The sequence below is a fragment of the Catharus ustulatus genome, chromosome 1, assembly GCF_009819885.2.
Source record: "Catharus ustulatus isolate bCatUst1 chromosome 1, bCatUst1.pri.v2, whole genome shotgun sequence".
NCBI classification, from domain to species: domain Eukaryota; kingdom Metazoa; phylum Chordata; class Aves; order Passeriformes; family Turdidae; genus Catharus; species Catharus ustulatus.
In genome coordinates this window covers 155,344,185-155,364,632 of record NC_046221.1, presented here as the reverse complement: position 1 = coordinate 155,364,632, position 20,448 = coordinate 155,344,185, and the positions used below count along the sequence as shown (strand labels likewise).

The 20,448-nt window shown below is 37.2% G+C and overlaps 1 protein-coding gene across 1 annotated transcript in view; it reads right to left on the bottom strand.

Annotated features, from left to right (window-relative positions):
* Positions 1-4,421: 4,421 nt before the first annotated feature.
* Positions 4,422-20,448, bottom strand: part of PHF20L1 (PHD finger protein 20 like 1) — a 57,119-nt gene continuing 41,092 nt past the window's right edge. The window contains exons 17-22 of the mRNA XM_033072343.1: positions 20,247-20,428; positions 18,268-18,367; positions 15,278-15,473; positions 14,493-14,859; positions 10,922-11,084; positions 4,422-9,836 (exon numbers count right to left, since the gene is read on the bottom strand). Coding sequence (XP_032928234.1) covers positions 9,694-9,836; positions 10,922-11,084; positions 14,493-14,859; positions 15,278-15,473; positions 18,268-18,367; positions 20,247-20,428 — 1,151 coding nt within the window. The 3' untranslated portion in view covers positions 4,422-9,693. The remainder of the gene's footprint in view (positions 9,837-10,921; positions 11,085-14,492; positions 14,860-15,277; positions 15,474-18,267; positions 18,368-20,246; positions 20,429-20,448) is intronic.

Below are 20,448 nucleotides of genomic sequence, written 5' to 3'. Positions count from 1 at the left end.
GGGCAGAGCTCTGGCTCTCACCTGCCCCAGGGGACAGCCAGGCTCTGTGCTCCCTAGTGGAATTGCACATTTTTGCATTCCCAGAGAGCTGAGCCTGCTGAGGGACAGACCAGAGTGAGGCCTCTGGATGCTGCACATTAGAGTGAATATAACTCATGATGTTATTTACTAAGTGAATAACAGGATTTACTAAGTGTAAAACAGCACCTCACTGGCTAAAGTGAATTGAAGATCAATTACATTCCATCTTTTGCTTTCACTCCCACTTGCACCATGCACTTTAACACAGCCAGGTATCTGACAGGCACAGCTTCACTTCTTGGGCTTCATCCTCCAGCTGTAAAATCAGTATGACCATGAAGCTTCTTAAGTTAAGAATTTTGGTACTAATTACATGCAAGATCCTCAACATAAAATATATAAGAAACGTTATTTCCTTGGTTCTAGAATTTCACTTGTTGATTGGCCACCTCTTGTAACTGAGTCGGCATTTACTTGCATGACAAATTATGAGAACTCACCCTCACTTGTACAAAGGTGGTTGGATAAACAAGCTCCAAATAATTACTTAAATAACAACAGCACATGCTTGAAGCTGGATTTAACTTGATTTCGAAAAAAAGTGAGAGCAGCACTCTTGTTTGTGATCCATGGGTACTAGACAGCCTAGAAACAGCTCTGCTGGTACTCTCCCACAGACTAAGATCATGACAGCAGGGATCAAGCACCCTTCTGTGCTGACTGCAGACCACTGCCATGCCACAGGGTTTGATGGATATGGTAAACATGATCTCCAAGAGCAGCACAAGCTTGCTTTAGCATGACTAGGCTTTTAAACATGAGTGGGACTGTATTTGGAATTTACTTTCAAGCAACCTATTCTGGACTTAAGCAAAGTCAGTCTAGAGAAAGATCCAGCTGGGAAAAAATGAAGAACACGTCCAGTGTAGATGACAGACCCCCAGAAAAAAAAGACAACCTTTAGAGGCACAAAGTTGACAAATCCTGCAATAGCTGATCAAGCAGGCACAGAAAGAAACTGAATTTCTGGATTAGCATAGTATTTGCAGGGAAACATCCACCCAGAGTGAAAGAATCTGACTAAATAACCAGCATTAGCACCAGAGTGGCTAAACCAGGAAAGAAGTGTGACCATAATATGTATTTCTGACCCAAGGGTGCTTCAAGAGCCTCAGGTTTGTGTCTGAGCCCTGCACAGTGGGGCAGACACAGGAGAGCACCAAGAGAGCCCAGCCCTGTGCCACAGACAGGCTCTGCAGGGGCAGCAGGCTCAGTGCTGGCAGGTACTGTCTTGTCTCCAAGCCAATGAAACATCTCCAGAGTGTCTAATATTGATTTAGTCCAATTTTCTCAAGTTATTAGAAAAGTGTCATTCAGGTTCCTTGCACAGCAAATGGGGAGAGGAGCTTATAAGGTCACTACTCACTTTCCTTTTTATTCTTTGCTATAAATGGAGTAAGGCAGACAGGAAAGCACAAAGTATCAAAGGGCTATTATTAGCAAAAAGAAGCACAAACTCACAATATCTACATATTGCTGATTCCCAAGATGATGTTTATTTCCTTCAGAAACACTCAAAAAACAACCTACAAACTACTCAAGTTGGGAAGAACAGCCAAGTCTTAAAAGTCTCTTAAAAAAATAAGTGAGAAAAGGAATTTTGGCAATTAGCTTCACTCAAACCACTTCTAGATGTGCGTCAAACAAAGGTGGGCATCTCGGTACGTGCACATTCGAGGGGATGCAAGAGCCCATGGATTAAAAAGGAAAAAAAAAAGTTGTTTACAAAGCAATGTGTGGAATTCACATTCATCAGAGAAAAAGAGGCACTTGTCTATCTATGGCTGGTCAAATACAAAGTAAGAAAAGCCTTGCATAACCTTCAGTGAAGGGACAATAACACTGACCTCTATTTTTAGCACTCAAGAAAAGATGGAGTAACATCTTAAATTAGCTCATAAATGAAGAGCAGAAAAGGAGCAGGTGGGAAAGGTCCCTGTGCCCAGTACAGCCTTAAAACTAGAATGTCTTCAAAATCATTGTTCTGGTGCTGGAAACGAGGGTTTTGTTTTTTGTACCTACTGGCAAAGCTGCTCAGGCTATGCTACAAACTACAGCTGTTGGGGGAAAGATAAAGGTCAGTGGGAAGAGACACTGAAATCACAAACCTCAAAAAAAGAAGAAGACATTTATTCATTGTTCCAGTTTTGCATACACTTTCTTAGCAGAAAAGACAGTTTGTGCAACTGCACTTTTGCATATTGAAAGACCCAAGGATAAAGATTCCTGTATCTAAATATATGGATATCTGTATCCACAAAAAAGTTACTCTTACCCCCAAAAAATCTGAGCCTGAGAAGTCAACCTTACTTTAAAAAAAGAACTGGAGGGAGCTTCCCAAATGAGGCAGAAAATTGGAAGCAAAAGTTTAAAGAAAACATTGTGAAATTATGCTTACATCAATCAGTTCATCCATTTCAAACTATAATTTTTTTTTTCTATTGTTAAATAAAGCACCAGTGTTGGACAATGCACTCACACATTTTAAGAAAGCTACATAAAAAAAGGTTAACACCATTTGTTACACTTACAGATAGAGAACCAAGGTTTACATTCAGCACATTTCCTCCCAAGATTTTGTGAAGCACTTATCTCTGTCATTTCTGATTAAGACCTCATGTGATGCAAAATTAAAAGATGACAAGATGCTAGCCTCAGATAATACACTTTTAAGTGTATTCACTTTATACATGACACGTTCTTCAAATTGAAAGAACCTTAGGGAAGTTTCAGTTATGCTAAACCTGTCTAGATCAGAAAAGTGGGCAAAGGACTTGCCAAATTTTAAATTGTAACTTACCATTTGGAAAAGTGCCTTTGGTGACAGAAGAACCTAAAGAAGCTCATGTAAGAATATTTGAATTTCATTTGTCCCTGCAGGAATTGACCATGTATAGGACAAATAAAATTGCCTTTTTTCTTATTCATTGAAAAGCTTTGAAAAGTTTTATTCATTGAAGAGCTTTCCTCTATCCAACGGTACCACAATGATTCCAGGTAGGAAACCAGGTATTTTATTCTCACAACACCTGGGATGCAGATTTGTTTGAAACTCCAAGCAGCAGTCAGGTCTGCAACCACAGTGACACACAGGATTTGCAGCTTGAATCGATTCAATATTTGACCAAAAAAACAGCTGAGGCAGTGAGAAATGTCACCACCAGTCACACAACAACAGCAAGAGGGTGCCAAACTCTTGGTGTTGGTGGGACAAAACTGCTTTGGGTCTTTTCAATAATGCAATATTTAACCTTCTCTGAACTAAAGGCAATGGTGAAGAGCCAGTGGACTCAGAAAGGAAGTTCAAAGACAAACACAGCTCCTGCCACACAACAAAGCTGTGAATTCTGTAAGCCACCAATGAATAAATGGATTAAACTTGAGGAGTCCATCTCTGTCAAGTGACTGATAAAACTAATGGACCCAAAAATTTTAGTAACAGAACCTTCTGTTTGCCAGAGGCAAAATACACATTCAGGAAAAAGTCAATTTGCAGATATTTCATAGTATATTTGTACAGATCTGACATCCTATTTCTACTGCGGACAAGACTCTGGGCTGACCACACAGTTGGTCTGACTTGGGAAACCTCTTCTTCAGAAAGCCTGTTAAATAAAAAAAGTGTTTCAGTGTGTTGTTCCAAGATCTGAATCTGGTCTTGTATCTTAAGTTTGAGAGCCTTTGAAATATTTAAGTTCATTACATTTATTATCGTATCTACTTTTTCTGTGAATGAAAAAAAAATTCTGTGTCAGTAACTTATTGAGATTCTGTCCAATTTCATTCATCTGCTGTTTACCATTTGTGCCCTTGTCCAAAGGATGTCTAAGAGAAAAACTTCCTTTGTTGGCTTATTTGTTTTCTACCACAGTAGTGTCTTGAACAACTTGTGGATGACATCAAAATAAATTAAATTAAAGTTACTTTGTAATGACATTGTACAAAGGCACATGTCTGCCCACAAGAAGAGATGCCATCACTGTGAACATGTTGTTGAAAGACATTGATTGTAAAGAATAAAGTGCATTGCAAAACTCAAACCCCGAAACTGTTAAAGCACCAAAACAGTTCAGGAACAGAAATATCTTCTAATTACTTTGCCACATACATTAAGTAATTCAGTATTGTGAATAATTTACTGATTGTATAATTTGCCTGCAGGCTAAAATACAACTGGAAATTCCCTCAAGCCTTGCAATGTAGAAAAGTGAGTATCAACGACTGCACATAACCTGAGGACTACAGGCTAAACATGCAGCTGAAGATTCCCTAATGCTTTAAAACATATGCAAACACTCATTAGCTCAAAGAGAAGTCCATGGAAAGGGAGCCCAGGCACATAACAATCTCAACAGACCTTTATTGTGAGTATTAGAATGCAGTCAACATTATTGCTATTATAAAAAACAAATCACAGAAGGAAGTATTTTGCTTCTCTCACAGAAGATTTAATCATAGTGCAGTGCTGCCTCTCTCAGAGTGTTTAGTGACAATACACTGATGCACGTGGCTACAGCTGAACACAGGAGGCTTGGCCAGTTTTCAGGAAAGGAAGACAGCTGTTTGAAGCAAACAGCGATTGAACTAGCTTTAGTTATCCAGCCCACAGAGTAAGGGAAGGGAACTTCTGTCCTCAATTATTTTTCATGCTAGTTCATTTTCTCCATGTGGTCTCCAATTTTTTATTTGGGTTGTTGTTCAGGCTGGTGCAGAATGGCTGCCAAATGCACAATCTGCACTCGGTGCAGTGTATTTTCACCATTGTTACATGCTCTGTATTTGTTTTCCATATACAAACAGATATACACATAGTGTATAATATTTATTGCTAAAGACAGACCCCCACACCCAGTGCCCAGGACATAACAAAGTATAACAGAAACCATTACTGAAGCATTTCAAACAGCCTCTGCAAAATCCTCACCTAAAGTCATAGGCAATCAGTACAACAGAAAAAAATTGTGAGCTAATAAAATATGAGAATAGCAATGGGCATTTCAAAAGTGATTAAGCTTCTGACTTTAATAAGCACTCCCAAATTAAGGTGCATATACTGAAACATTTTAAGCAGTAGAGCAAAAACCTAAGTTCCAGTGTTCTGAACAATCTTGCTTGCAAATGAATGGCATCATTGCACATACCCCTTTACACACCAGCACCTCCACAGAGCTACCAACAGGGCAAGGCAGCTGGGACAGCCTGACTGCTCCTTTGGCTGTGAACCCCTGCCTGCAGAGTCCTGCCCATCCTCTACTTGTTGATTTTTACACCAAGCTCCAGTTCAATTCAGGGTCTGTTTTGTGCCCTTTAAAGTTCCAGTGAAGAAAAATGGTTACAGACTTTAAGTACAAAGCAAAAATAGTGTGGTTTACAACATCAAATACTTTTATAATTTTACTGTAATGTTTGAATGACTCCTTTGCATCCCAACCCTCAGTTTGGTAAGGAGTCCTGGAGCCCAACAGTGCCAGAGGGGTTTTGCTGTAATATTAACTCAAGTTTAGTTAAGTTAAAAGCCAGATGGGAGCAGAGGAAGATCACCAATTGTACAAGACAGAAGAGGTTTACTTAAAGGTATCAAAAACACCTGGAGATTTTGATTATGGTGCACACACTCCAACTGTACACTAGTCCCAGGATGCTCTGGAAGCTGTGGACAGAAGAGCCAAAGAGGCCTTTCCCCACGACTGCTTCCCACAGCAGTCAGGAAGAACAGGGCATGAGAACAGAGGAGTGACACTCTCCAGGCACCTCAGAAGCCAGAGTGCAGAAAGCTGAAGAATGAAAGCAGAAACAGATGCAAGCTGCAGAATGTAGAGCACATGTAGAAGCTCGTAGACAAAATTAAGAGAGACAGGTGGCTATCAGCCATACAAGATTACTGCACCCATGGAAGAACAGCTTCAATTCTTTGCCACCCAGCAAATATAGGAAATCTATCAGAAAAATTGCAACCCATCTTCTTTGTTGATTTGAAAGAAAACAACAGGCTTCTACCACTGTAAACCACTCCACAGCTGAACAAAGATCTATGCATCTAAGGCCAGAATATCCAAAATATGGGCACTATTCAACCTACAGCTACCCAAGAAAAGGGTTAATAGGAAGCATCTTCCAACCCATTCCTGTGATATGACCTGAAGTATGTCCATTTTGTAACCAGAACGTGGCAGCCCCATCATGTCCCACCAGACCACAGCACCAACACTGTGTTTCATTTATGACTGCAGTGCTGCTCTCCTGCCATCGCTGCAACTGAAACACAGAATTCCTGATGTAGATGCCTTTGGTATGGTCACAAGTAGGAGCAGGCTTTGAAATGAAATCACCCTGATACCACCATTAAACAAAAAAACAAACTCCTAACTAAACCTCAGACAAAAAGCTGGGCATTCAAAGGTTCCAAAAGTTGCCACTTAGCTCTGTGAAATCACTAGAGGCTCCTGTAAAATGGCATTTCCCTTTTGTCTACTACTATTTTGAACTCCTATGCAGTGAAAGGCGACTGCAAATTTAAACATTTTGCCTTTCTGTGCACACATATCAAACAGTCCTTACACTGCCATGTACTATTTTTTCCTCAGAGAGGGTCTGTCCTCTCCATCAAACAATGCAGTCACTATTCACACTCCAATAAATGATGTTGCAAGTAGACTGAGTACATCCCTGGCTTATTTAGAGAGGAAGCAGGAAGACAGATGGAATATTATGCCTACAGGAATAAGATTCTCTCAATAAGGCCAACTAGGAAGAAATACTGGTAAGAGCCAGATCACACTGGGATTGACTGGCACACAAGCAAAACAATCAACTGTGGGTTACATTCTGTGCAAAAAACACTTAGCATTTTTATGGCACTTGACTTGTGTTTAGAAGAAAATCCTCAATTGCATCCCAAGGCTTTGAATACTTGAAAAACTGGGGTCAGAAACTAATGTCACATGTTACAGACCAGCACCACGACTTGAGAAAGCAAACTCAGACAACTTTGTGAAACATTCAAGCAGTACACAATGTATCATACACAGCACGGTCCATACGGACAATGAGATTGTATTTCTTAAAAGATATGAATGATTGCAGGAATTTTTATAATACATGACTACACAATGAACATAAAAAAATACTGAACAGATTGTTTTTGTAAGCACAGTCCATCCTGAACAAGACAGGATCTCGAGGGGTGAAATTACATATTCGTGTAAAGTAAGAGGTCATTACCAATACAAACAGAAAACACATTAAAGCTGCAAGGGCAACTTCAACTTTGACCTTAGGATTTTCTTTTCAGGATACCATTCCTCCATCTTTGTAGTAAGAATAAAACCTTTGTCCTCCCCCCTGAACTTTCCAAGTCCACCTTCATCTTCAGTAACATTTACAATTATATTACACACACACACATGCACACACATTGCATAATATTGCTACAGTGTATGCTGTATAAATTCTGTAAATACACTCCACTTTGTTTCAAAGTAATTCATCTGGATTTACACTTCTCTTATACAGTACACACAGTACCACATTCAAGGAGATGCAGCAAGTGTAGTCTATAAAAATGTCTCACATATCCAAAAGCAAGTAGGTCACTCAACTATTCATGTCTGAAGCAGTTATTTAAGCATCAACTATATAACAGAGTATTTCTTAACAGTTGCTATAAAATGTCAACAACTCCACAGCTCGAATGTTTTTTCCTGAATTATGGAGTTGCAACCATTCCATAATTCCATGTTATCACACAGTTCTGTGATGTCTCCTACAAGCTTGATGTGGGAAGACTTTTTACATAGCAACTGCTCATTAACAGGGGTTTACATTTTGCTTTGGCCATCAGGAGTGATAACTCACTTCAGGTATGACTGAGAGGAAAGGTCAGGGTAGGTTTACTTTAGCAATGAACCAGCCACACTGCTTTCTTTCTCAATAATGGTTTTATCATGAAAGTTCTATGCAGTGGTTGCAAAGTCTTTCCCAGATAATCCATCTTTGGCACGTTTTTCAGTTGTATGCATCCTTGAAAGGCATTCCAAGATTTTTGATGGTCTGTACATAATAACAATCACTTCTTTTTTACATTTGTATGTAGATCAGGAAGAAAAGTGGAAAATGTAGAGTATGCAGAATAGTTTTAATAAACAGTTTTACATACAGTACCTTACATATAGAACAGTGTGTTTGCAAATTTAAATAATTTTTGAATGTACAGTGGCTTGTACTCTTATCAAAAGGTAAATTCAAGTTTACTGTCTATCGGTTCTAAAATGCATTTATACAGATAACTAGAACTGATAAACAGACATGAGGCATAAAATGTTCAAGTATCTTAATGTCCTCAGTTAAATAGCCTCCTTTTAACAGTCATATTTTACAAATTTCAAAACCTGTACATACATTATTTTCAGTTTTAGAAACTGCTTGTTAAAAGGTAATATGAACCACCAGTTCTTGTAGTCCATGGTAATAAAACTAGACATGTGTAGATAGAGATGTGTATGGTATGTATATATGTACATGTAGCTATACACATATACACACACACAGACACGGATGGAGCACTGGGTACAGTGGCAACTTATCAGCACAGAATAGTCCTGGGTTCAAAATCAAGAGCTAACAGAGCAAGTAGGTTGCCTTTGGTTTCATGACATTTCATTCATTGAAGCTGAAAAATTTTATAAAAACAACTTGGATAAGGTATCTTGTGATTTTTTTTCCTCTAATGGTTTAGAATTTCTACAGCCACACACTGTTTTGCTGCTCTTGTCATTCCTCATCCTCACTGAGGATGGTGAAGTTTTCAGAGGGCCAGCATCAGAGTAGAGCTACCTAGGACAAAAATTGTACCTTGATTCCTGAACACTGCTAATAGAACATAAAAAAATATAAACTAGATACAATTTTGGATGGACTGCTGGCACCGAGTAGGACTTTGGAAAAAACCTTTGCCTAAGTCATAATCAAACACTCATCCCAGTGATTTTAATATTATTTGGCACATCTGACCACTATTTTCCACTTCTGTTTTAAAGGAGCCTAGGGGTGCTGTTCTAAGGATTTCTATTTAAAAAAATATTTTAAAAGGGAGACCATGACAAGGAATTTTTTTCAAAAATCAAAGCTAGTATGTTCATTTGTAAGAGAAAGAAATAATCTAAAAACCTTCCTTGTAGGGATGATACAGCTCTCTCTGTATCTATCTTTCACTAGCAAGATAAGAGGATTGCATTTTTAGTCAGCTGAATTCTGCTAATTTAGAAATATTTGCCAAGGGTTTCAAAATAGTAGCACTGCTCGGCTAAGAGTTTTTATTTGTTGAATTTTCTTGTATCTGGGGATTTACTTGTTTAACATGTTAAAAATCTTGAGAAATTGACATTTCTCAGTTATATTATATATAATTTTGAAGCCTGGACACTGAATATTCATATTTTCAAGAAAACAGATTCCTGACTCTAAACTTCCTCTCTTCTTTCTAAAGCTTCAGGCTATTAATGTAATCAGCAAAGAACCAGATAAATGCTCAGCTTTTTGCTGTCTTCCTGTCAGTCTTGTGGCTAATAGAAAATTCACTGTAAAGAGCCTATTTTTACTTTATTCTTCCTTTTGTCATACAGAGCACAGTGTTGCTATTTGCTGTACTTTTCCCATGTCGATTAAGAGCTGTTTGATACGTCGCTTGAGCTGAGGCAATCTTGCCAGAGGATCTGGTGGTTCCAGTTCTCCAGTGAAATCAAGCCAGCTTTCTAAAACTACAGAAGGGAAAGAAAGAAGTTGATTAGAATAAGTCTTTGAGAAACAGTTTCCATAAAAATTAAACTTTTTTTCTTACTTTGTCTTTCATAAAAAGGGAAAATGCACTGAGGCTGTGATTTTTATTCAACAGAAGAAATTTTGTTAGTGAAACACCAGCTAATTCTGTATTCCTCTTGAACAATCCAATCTTCTGGTTTGATTGTTGCTGCAAAAAGGTGTCTGGGAGGAAATTTTACCCTTGGCTCACAATTTACCCTCTACACACAAAAAAGCAACTTCAGTTCATGGTCTACTCTGACAGTTATGGAAGAGAAAATGAAACCCTTAAACACAAGGCTTGCTTCTGCCACTTTAACAGGCTCCTGTGGACAAGGTCCAGATTACAGAATGATTTTCCCATCTTTAACAAATGTTTTCAAGGCATTTCATTGTAGAAACAGAGAAGGCAAAAGGTCAACCCTGTTAGTTTAGAAACACTGCCTAGGAAAAGCAGGGATAGTGGAAGTAAAACTGCAAATAGAAATAAGACAACTTTATTTGTTAAAAGATTAATTAAGAAGTCCTAGGATTAGACTACATTACTAGTTTCTGATGTGCTTACGTGCTAAAATATTCTTGTACAATATAATTCCATTAAAGTTTTCTCACAAATACTGAATTGTTTTCATGAAACCACTTGTTTACTAATAATGAAAAAACAAAGTTGAAGGCAGAATAAACACCTTTTTCCCTCCTAAATATTGCCAATTACTAGAGCAATCAGGCAAAAATCACTCCAGGTGCAGAAAAAAACATCAACTTTATGATCCATATCTGGACAAAGACTAGATGGGTTATGTAAGCTTTCTCTAGTCTGAGCCTGAGCTCAGGGGTTCTGAGTACTTAATCTACTTTATTGGGCATTGAAAACTTGTGGAAGGGGGTGGGGAGATCAAGGGTACAAGCTCTGCCTAATTCAGGGAGCCAAATTTGAACAGAATACTTAAAAATCCATCCTCAGTGCCTCAGATCACTTTGAACATGTTAGTTATGAGAGATGCTGCTACAGGTACATTAACAAGTAATCTGGCAATGCAGTTACCATCAACTTCTTTTTCAATCAGGTCCATTCTGCTGGTGACTTCATTCTGTACATTCTCTATATGGGTGAGGAGATTTAGCTGCCACTGAAGATGTGTATCCACTTGTTCTTCCGAGCCTTTTCTTTCATTACAAACAAACACAGTGTTTCCTTCAGCAGAATTCTTCATAGGAGCAACAGAAAGAAAAAAATTGCCATTTAAGATTTTTTTTCCCTTAGTTTTAATTTCTGGTGTTGATTTCAACATTTGAGTCACATGACACACTCTGTTGACTTAGAATTGTACTTCTGTATACATGACAAAAAGCTGACTCAGAATGCCACGTATCATGACATATCAATAGACTAAACCAAACAAAATGCAGACTCCACATAAATAATCATCTATAGCTTTTGCCTCATTTCCCTAACACTGGAGTTTATCAGCTCAAATGTTTTGTTTAATGCAGTAAGACAGATTGTACTTTTGTGCCCTTTTTATATAAATAGCAACTTAATTCATAAAGTGATGAACTGCATAGATCTACTGCCACCAAAAATGTGCAAAATCCTAAGGTTTGTTTCTATGGAAAATTGTCTACAATGCAGAAATATCTAAGATGCCAACAGTCACTATTTTGCACAAATAAGCAGGACATCCTATTTCACAGGATCCCAGAATGGGTCAGGTTGGAAGGGACCATAGTGGATCACCTGGTCCAACCTCTCTGCTCAAGCAGGGTCATCCCAGAGCAATGGCACAGGATTGTGTTCAGATGGCTCTGGAGTATCTCCAGGGAGGAAGATACCCTCTCTGGGCAATCTGTTTCCGATGAAGACAAAAACCTGCTTTTCCTATCTGCTATGACCCCATCTACCTTCCAACCACAAGTGTGGGGCAGAACTGAACATGTTTGGGGACAGTTACAGCAACATGCCAAGTTATGCAAACATAGCACCTGAGGAACATTGACTTCTTCAATACAATTCCTACCTTCCAAGCATGCCAGAGATAATACATGAGCTCCTAATCTTTCTGTATTTGATGTTTCAGCTACTGAGTGCAAGTAGATCAGATGTAATGAGTTAAAAATGCTCAGCATCTCAGCTAATTAGCAGGATTAACAGCTTCCATTTTATATCCACTGTGGCTTCACATCCAGTGAAGTTCTTTCACTACTGAAGATTTCATTTTAAGAACTAGAATGCCAGACGCATGTGCTCACACAGCATCAGTTCATGTCAAATATCAGAGCAAAGAATGACTTTAACTGTGTTAATACACTTCTCTGAAGAGTTCAGCTAATTTTCCACAATACATAAGAAAAAAATGGTGTTATGCCTGTTATTAAAATATTTTTTTCTCCAGTCAAGTGCAGGAAGAGTGAGAAGAGAGGCAAAGAAGAAAATAGGAATGGAAGGATTTTAAGTTACCACTTAAAAAAAAAAAAATCTAACTTTCATTTTAAGACTTAAAATCAATTAAAAAACACCAACCAAACAAACAGAACACTGGCTGACCTGCAGGCAACTTTATTAGCAACTCAGACAAGTGTTGCTAACATTTGTAATGTTCATTAAAGGAGTTAAAATTATGTATCAGAGATAGATTTTATTTGAAAGGTATGAGAGTTTTGATGCTTTTATGATATTTAAAATCCCTTCAGGTTTGTTTCCACAGTGTTTTCAGTAATCAAGCTGGTAGTAATCCAGTATTAATAAGAAATTATCGATTCCTTACAATTTTCAGTTCCTCTCTAAAACCACAGGAATGCCATTGTTCCCTTGTAGTAAAAGGATCCAAGTCCATAATTCAAAAACCAAAATCATCTTTCAGCCTCAGTAAGTTATAGAAAATTTCAAAGTTAATATCTAAATAGCATCATAAATGTGATTTCTTTCTTCTCATGACCTCTATATTTATTCAAATGGCTCCTTGAAAAAAACCTACAAAATCCAACAGGTTCTCCTCTAAGCTGAGGTCAATGTAGATACTCAGGGAGTGATGGCTTGTGCTTTCAGAAGCAAAATCAAGGAAACCACAATTTTAAAGATACTTCATAGACCAAAAAGGGACTTGATAGCAGTTAATCCAAACACTGTTTCTAAGAGAAATGGAAGTTTGCAACAGAACTGTAGATCAGGGTAAGACAAAACAATATGGAAAACCAGAATATTAAAAGGTTCTGAAGAATAGTATAAAGGAAAATTCAAAGCCCCAATCAAAGTTTGACAAGGAGAGGAGAGAAGGCACCTTAGAGAGAAGTCAGATCATTTAAAAATGGTCGTTGAATGTCATTTTAAGGTAACTGCAAACAGGTTTATGGAGAAATGAAGGAGAACTTTTCCATGCCTATCATGTTTGGGCAGAAGGCCTTATTTCAGTATCAAGGCTGACTGGAAAGGTCATCAAGGTGTCCGTAAAGGAAAGAACACTCTTAAACCAAGAACAGATATGTTTGGGACACTGACAAACAGAGCACTTCGCTTTTTCGATGTATGTTTGAATCTCTGAAGGAAATATTAGTTTTGTTTAACTGCTCATGTATATTTTCCTTTAATTCTAAATATCTTTATACTATTTATACTGTTTACAATGATGACTTAAACTACTGTTGGAAGGCAAGAGTATCTGACACTGCTGCATGTCTCATTACTATAAATCTGAATATAGTTGTGCAATGTAGCAAATTTAGCACAGAAACAGGTATTTTTAATTAGAATGAGGAAACAAAAATCCCCATTCAGACCATACAGCTTTCATGCCACATTTAGAACTAAAATTAAAAAGAAAAAAGATGCATCGTACTCATTTCTCCCACACCAGAAACTGTACTTCAAAAGGGGGATGAGTTGGATGACTTATCCTCATACAGCTGGTTTGTAGAAAACAGAAAGGTTTGGTTCTCTTTGGTTTCTGCTCAGAGAACTGTTCACCAAAATCAGATTAACAAATTTCAGACCTTTTCCACCAAATAAGGGATTCAAACCATTAATGTAAAAATGAGAAAGAGATGTTTAAACAGTAAAATATAATCCTGACTAAAAATGTTTCATTAGAAGAAATATCTAATATAGAGGAATGAAAAGTAGTCGCCACATAAGGTGAAATTAGTTGTTTAGTAAATCATTACTTGTGGATGGCATTATAGGTAGCACTGCTATTAAAAGAAGAATACAGTACTAATAATAAATACTATTTTAAAAATCCTATGTAGATAACCAAACTGAAAGAAAAAGAGAAACCTGACCCATTTTCTTCACCTTGCATAAACCACATAAGTTCTGTTCCAAGACCCTGCATTTTAAGAACAGGGTTTCCTTTCTTGCAAAACATTAGATTGAAAATAATTTTTTAGCATAGGCAATGCCTTAAACCATACCTTGTATTTCACAGACCAGCAGAAATGAACATACTTCACCTGGAACTATTTCAGTGATCCATGTTTGCTTCTAGTGATTTCGGCTGACTTATTTGGCAAATATGTTGATTTACAGCAAAAAAAAATTTAAATATCCGTATGTACTTCAGTTTTATCAGATTAAACATACTTTTCCAAATAAAATTTCCCAGATGAAGAATGATACTTACCTGCTCATTCATGCCACCATCTTTAAAATACTGTAAACAGTTTTTATTCTCTGTGTGATATTCCTGATCTTCCTCAAAGCTACTTGTGTCTTCATCATCTGAGCTCATAGGGTCAGTGACTGCTTTGTAGTCATGACTAAAACTCTGTGGTTTTTGGTAACTGTGCTCACTTGTGATATAAGTTTCTTCCATCTTCTGGGGTATACTGGGTGGTTCTTTATGATTTTGACTATGACACGTCCTTTCAGCTGGATTAACAGCATCCTGCAAAGTCACTAACTTTTTCTCTACCCCAACAGTTCTTTGTTCTTGTTCTTTCCTCATCCCTGAATAAGCCCAGAGATGAAGATCTGGGTGATGCTTATTTCTGCAATGAAGGGGAGGAAAAAAAGCAAATTATAGAGAACACCACTTAGAGCACTGAACTATTAAACATCCAATTCTAAATCTTAGCTACTGAGAAGCATTATTATCAAACATGAAGTATTCCTAGGTCAATCATCAATTTAAGATAATCTAGAATGTCCTTTTAACATAAAATTTACCAAAAAAAGCACCAATAATCCCAATAGACCAAATCTGCTTGGGTGCTGAACACCTAGCTCCTGCTGAAGCTGAGGTTATTGCCCATCTTGCATTTGAATTATTTAAAATATTATACAAGAAAGAACTTCATTGTGAGAGAAAAATGCATATGGAATAATGGTAGTCTCTGCTACCTGAATATATATTTTATATATATAAAATATATAAAGCTGGAAAATAAACCCTGGAGTGATACCTACTTCAGTATCCCAATCTTCAGCTGCAATCCATGCAGTATTTCAGTTACCCCATAAACATCTGCCAGCAGGTGATGTGTTGACACGATCTTTTTGGCATTAAGATGAGAGTAGTTCTCTTTCAAAAATGATAATCCACACATATGTCCATTGTTTAGCCAGTCTTTGTCATAGAGATATTTGGCACTCCACCTCTGTCCTGGGGTAAGCAATAAACAAATTGAGGGCCATCTAAAGCCACAGCAGAATTATACTTACAATTACAGTGCTATAATTATGTGCTGTACTTGCCTAACATCCATGAGAGGATGAATCATGATTTTGATATTGATATATAAGAATTTAGTTTTCATGGATTAAGAAGAAAGTCTTAAAACTTATGAGAAAAACAAATTAGCCTGAAACCTCAAGTCCCCTCTAAACAGCATTTGAAATTAAAATCTTATCACCTTTGCAATCAAACTATAGGATATTAAGATCTACGCTGTTATCAAAATAAAAAAAGCCACAAAAACCAATTTACATTGGTACTTTATTTGTCTAAGTACTGCAACTTATTCTTTAAAAAAAAAAAAAAGAAAAAGCCTAAGTTACCTAGAGAAATGTTAGAGAGTGAATTTTATACGGACATATCCAAAACACCCAGTTTGTTTCTAAAAGACAAATGTTTTGCTTCAATACTGAAGTAAATATCTATTTATTAGAAGCCAGGAAAAGGCTTCAGGATTTATAAATGCCAATATAGCTTTCACATTTATGTATTAGCCTCTGCAAGTTATTATTAACCCCAAAGATTTTGATACAGCACAATTGTAATCCCTTTTAACTGCTTTTTGGCATAGTATAATCCATCAGTTTATGTATGCACCATATAGCTTATATAAATGGTAGTGTGATAAATATATATACTATATATTAAACCATAGCATAGTATTAAAATAGAAACTATGCACTGCTCAAATGTTTTTATTTGTGTAACTAACTCAGATAATGGTGTGAAATAGCTATGCTGTTTCTCACATTTGTGGACTATCTTATCTGAATGATAACAGTGACAAAAAACAGGACACCAAGAGAAAAAAATTACTGACTCTCTGTTATCAGGAAGTGTACAAACAGAAGAGAGCTTCAAGAAGAGCATGCAAACAAGTCAAAGGTCAAAACCAAGCAAAAGAACTCTTGGAACTTCTAAACTCACAGGAATGTTTGACTGTGTATAAACTCTCATGAATATGCATTAACCCGTGTAATGGAAAAGTTTTTAAGAACATTGTTTTAAGTTAATCAGGTGTTTTTGGCAGATTATCAAACACCCCAGTGCTGGATATTGTCCCTTTTTATCCCTCATTAAACTTTTAAACATTCTACAGAGTAAACTTTATTTTTCAAAAGGAAAAGCAGCTATTTCAAAGTTATTTGACAGTAGAGCTCTTACACTCCCCTCTGAGGTGCCTTTCACCAGACTTCTTAGAGAGGGATTGATGTATGTGGGCCTCACACCTCCCCTGCTATGTCTTAATCCCACCAGCAAGAATGAGTATTTGGCTAACATTTCTACAGTAGCTAAATAACTACTAAAAACCCAAACAAATAAAAAAACCCCATAACAAAATAAAACCAAAACACCCACCCAAAACTAGAAATGCATAATGCTAATTATTGCTATGTTATTGCTTAAAAAGCACCCAGAGGGACTGACAGAAATATCTTGCACTCAATTTCAAATCATACTATCATCATAGACAGAACAAAGAATGGGTTGATGGAAGCCCTTCATACCTTTCAGGAGAATACCCTGTCTATCTCCTTTTTGCCCATTATCCCAATACACTTTAAAATACTGACATTGAGAATGACTTTTTTCTCCTGACATAGAAAGAAAAGAAGTAATGGTTAGGAAGGGAGAGAAGATAAAAAATTAGGGACACAGACTCTGCATAGCAGGGGAAAACAAAGTACCTAATACAGTGCAGGGAAAGAGCACAAGACAAATTAGCTGGGTTTAGTAAGAAAAAGCTGGGCTGCTAAAAGAAACACCACACAGAACTATCAGACAAGACTCTCTACCACCAGTTTTGATTCACACTGGGGCATATGGAACCAGCTCTAATATTTCATCTCAAAAATAGCTAATAAAAACTCTGCAAACAATTTTCATATTTCCCTTCTTAAATTTAGAATGAAAGTAAATTTGAGGTTGTAGTTTCATTGCCCTTTTGAAACAGCTGGAGTGCTGGATATTTCACCAGAAGACAGGTATGTGCATTTGTATCGTTAGAAGAAAATACAAAAAACTTACTTCCAAATCCTTTAGTTTTTCTCCAAATAACTCTTAAGAAAAATGGGTTTATCACAGAATAATTTTAAATTAACATCTACCTAATCAATCAGTTTACAATTAAATGGTTTTCCTAGTTCTTACAAACTTGACCTAAGTAACTGAATTTCAACATATGCTGCTTGTGCGCTATTGCTTACTGTAAGATGTGCTAGATTTTTTCATATTTTAAATATTCAGTTCCATACTTTAACACAGTTCTGGGCAAATGTAAACATTATAAAATTGCAATTACTATGAAATGCCATTCACAGCAAGTTTGAGTGTACTGTGGTACTGAGTCCTTTTCCTCTAAGAAAATATAAACAAATGTGATTCCAAGTGTTGGCAAAACAGATCCCTTAACAAAAATTCTTTCTTTAGAAAGGCTTTCCAGACTACAGTGACGTAAAAAAGTGCTAAGGTTTGGGGGGAATTAGGTTTCAACAAGTAAAACAATGGTAACTGAGTTCATGGATAAGATTTAGCATAGCTGACCATGATGTTACTAACATAAAACTAAGTTTCTGCTCACAGCCAAACTTAGAATCACTTGCCCCAAAGAAGCATCACACGTAACACAAAACAGACAAAGCTTGAACAATTTAAGCAAATTCATAACATGTCTGCTCAAAAATCCCCAGCAGGGCTGCAGATAAAGGTGGTTTATCCATACCTGGTGGATCTCTGCAGATGTAACAGATGTACTGCTCTGGAATGCTGTCCTCCAACAGTCCCATGCATACACTGTGCTGCCAACACAAGCATTCTTCACACTGACATCAGAAAAAAAAAAACAACAAAAGCAAAAACTAAAACTGAGACAAGTAGATGCTAAAACTCAGAAGCTACTTCTTGTATCATCAAAATGCAGAGAACAGCACTTTAACTTAAATAGCTGGTTTGAGCAAGATTATTTTAGTTGAGCAATTTGTGTTTGGGTAGACAAAGACATCAAGGTAAAAAAAACAGCTCTAGATCTGAAAGTTACCTCAACCACAAACTCTGGACTGGAAAAAAAAAAGAAACTGAAGATGCAATATTAAATAGTATTTTATTACAACATTCAGTACTTTAGCACCTACATATTTAGTAGTGAAACATCAGACAGGAGTATAATATTATAGTAAAGTAGAAAGATAATGTAATACATTACAGCATAACAGTGAAAAGTAGAAAACTCTTCAGTTTAATTATTTATATTTACAAAGCATCTCTCCAGTGCGCTAGAAAGATGTGCTTTTAATATCGCACCAATGGAAAATCTAAAAGAAAAAGAAAATTAAGAGAAAATGAAAGAGGAGAAACAAGAGAATAAGAGTGCAAAATAGAAGTGGCAAGACATGAGAGCCTAGGAACAGCAAACTGGTTGCTCTGTGAGACAAGCATGAAGAAAAATCAGGCTGCCACTGGACTTCAAAAACAGGCAGGAAACTACCCCTTGTAAAGATATTTCCCTTTCTCAACTCTGTGCTTGCCAGTGTTTTAAATACCTGCTGGCTCACTGTTGAAAATTTCTCCTCTTTGCTTTGACATGCCTTTGAGCATCAACCTGTTCAAAACTCTGAAGTCACCTTTCCTCCTGTCCCTAAGCTACCGTCCCCTCCTGTCTCCAAAGATTCTTACACCAGTCCATTTTTCCACATTGTTACCACAGCTGAACTCCTGCTCAGTTCCTCCAAGAGAGCATTTTAGTCTGCTCCCAGAGACAGCCTGTGTGCCCCTCATTTCCAGGGCTCTGTCAGTTCCAGAAGAGCAGGTCCACTAACAAATGACAGCCCTACTTGTTTCCTTTAAACCTCAACTAAAGGGCTCCATGCTATCAACAGGAACTGTACAACAGTATTTGTTGAATACAAACCTGATTTTGAATGGAGGTAAAAAACACAGGAAGTTCACGACCTTTTTAAAGTTGTTGACAACTGACTTGTTCCTTACTGCTTTTTGCATCTGATTTAATCACTGCATTATAAATTGCTTGAGAAAAAATGACTTGAAATTACTCATGGATGGGAAATGCTCTCTCCTCATTGGAGTACAAAGTAATGAGCAGCAGGAGTTGCAATCCATCAACACCTGAAAGCTGTGCAGACATGGTATATTCTTCTTCCCTTTTATCTATACCAAGCTAAGATGTAAATCCTCAGCAGTTTCTAAAACCTGATAGTGATATCCAGAGTGAGAAGAGCTATTCTAAAGATGAAACACACCGTACTGACAGTATTTAGTGTCTGCACAGGAGACATGTTGCACACAGAGAAGGGACATTTACAGTGAGCAGAGAGGTTTCTACAATGGTACTACAAAGCACAAGGGCAAAGCCAGGAGGGTTCATATAATCAGAATGTCTGGGGAACAGAAGCAATGGTTTGTGTACAGCAGAGGATACTTTATTCCAAATTTATCAGCTGGCTATAAAGAAAAAGGTTATCTAGCAATTTGTCCTATGTATCAAATTGCTAGAGGAACCCCATCCTGGAGAAACAGCTCTGCATCCACTGAACAGAGTCAAACCAAGTGCAGAACAAAGAAAGATTTTGTTCTTGTTCACTTACGTATAGCTCTCTACACAATTCCAGTTACACATCAAAAGGGCACCTTCACAAGCAAAACATTCACATGAAAAATATAACTCCACACATCAAATTTCTTTACCTGAATCATAAAGCCATTTTCTTCATCAAGTTCACAAATGCATCTAACAATTTCATTGAGAGCATCATCTTCATCCTGAGATTCTTCAAAGTTAGTTGAATCAAAATCCTGATTGTATTCGTCACCACTAAGTAACAAACTCTCTGTGGAAGAATCATCCAAGAACTCCACATCTGAAAGGTCTAATAGAAATAAATACATG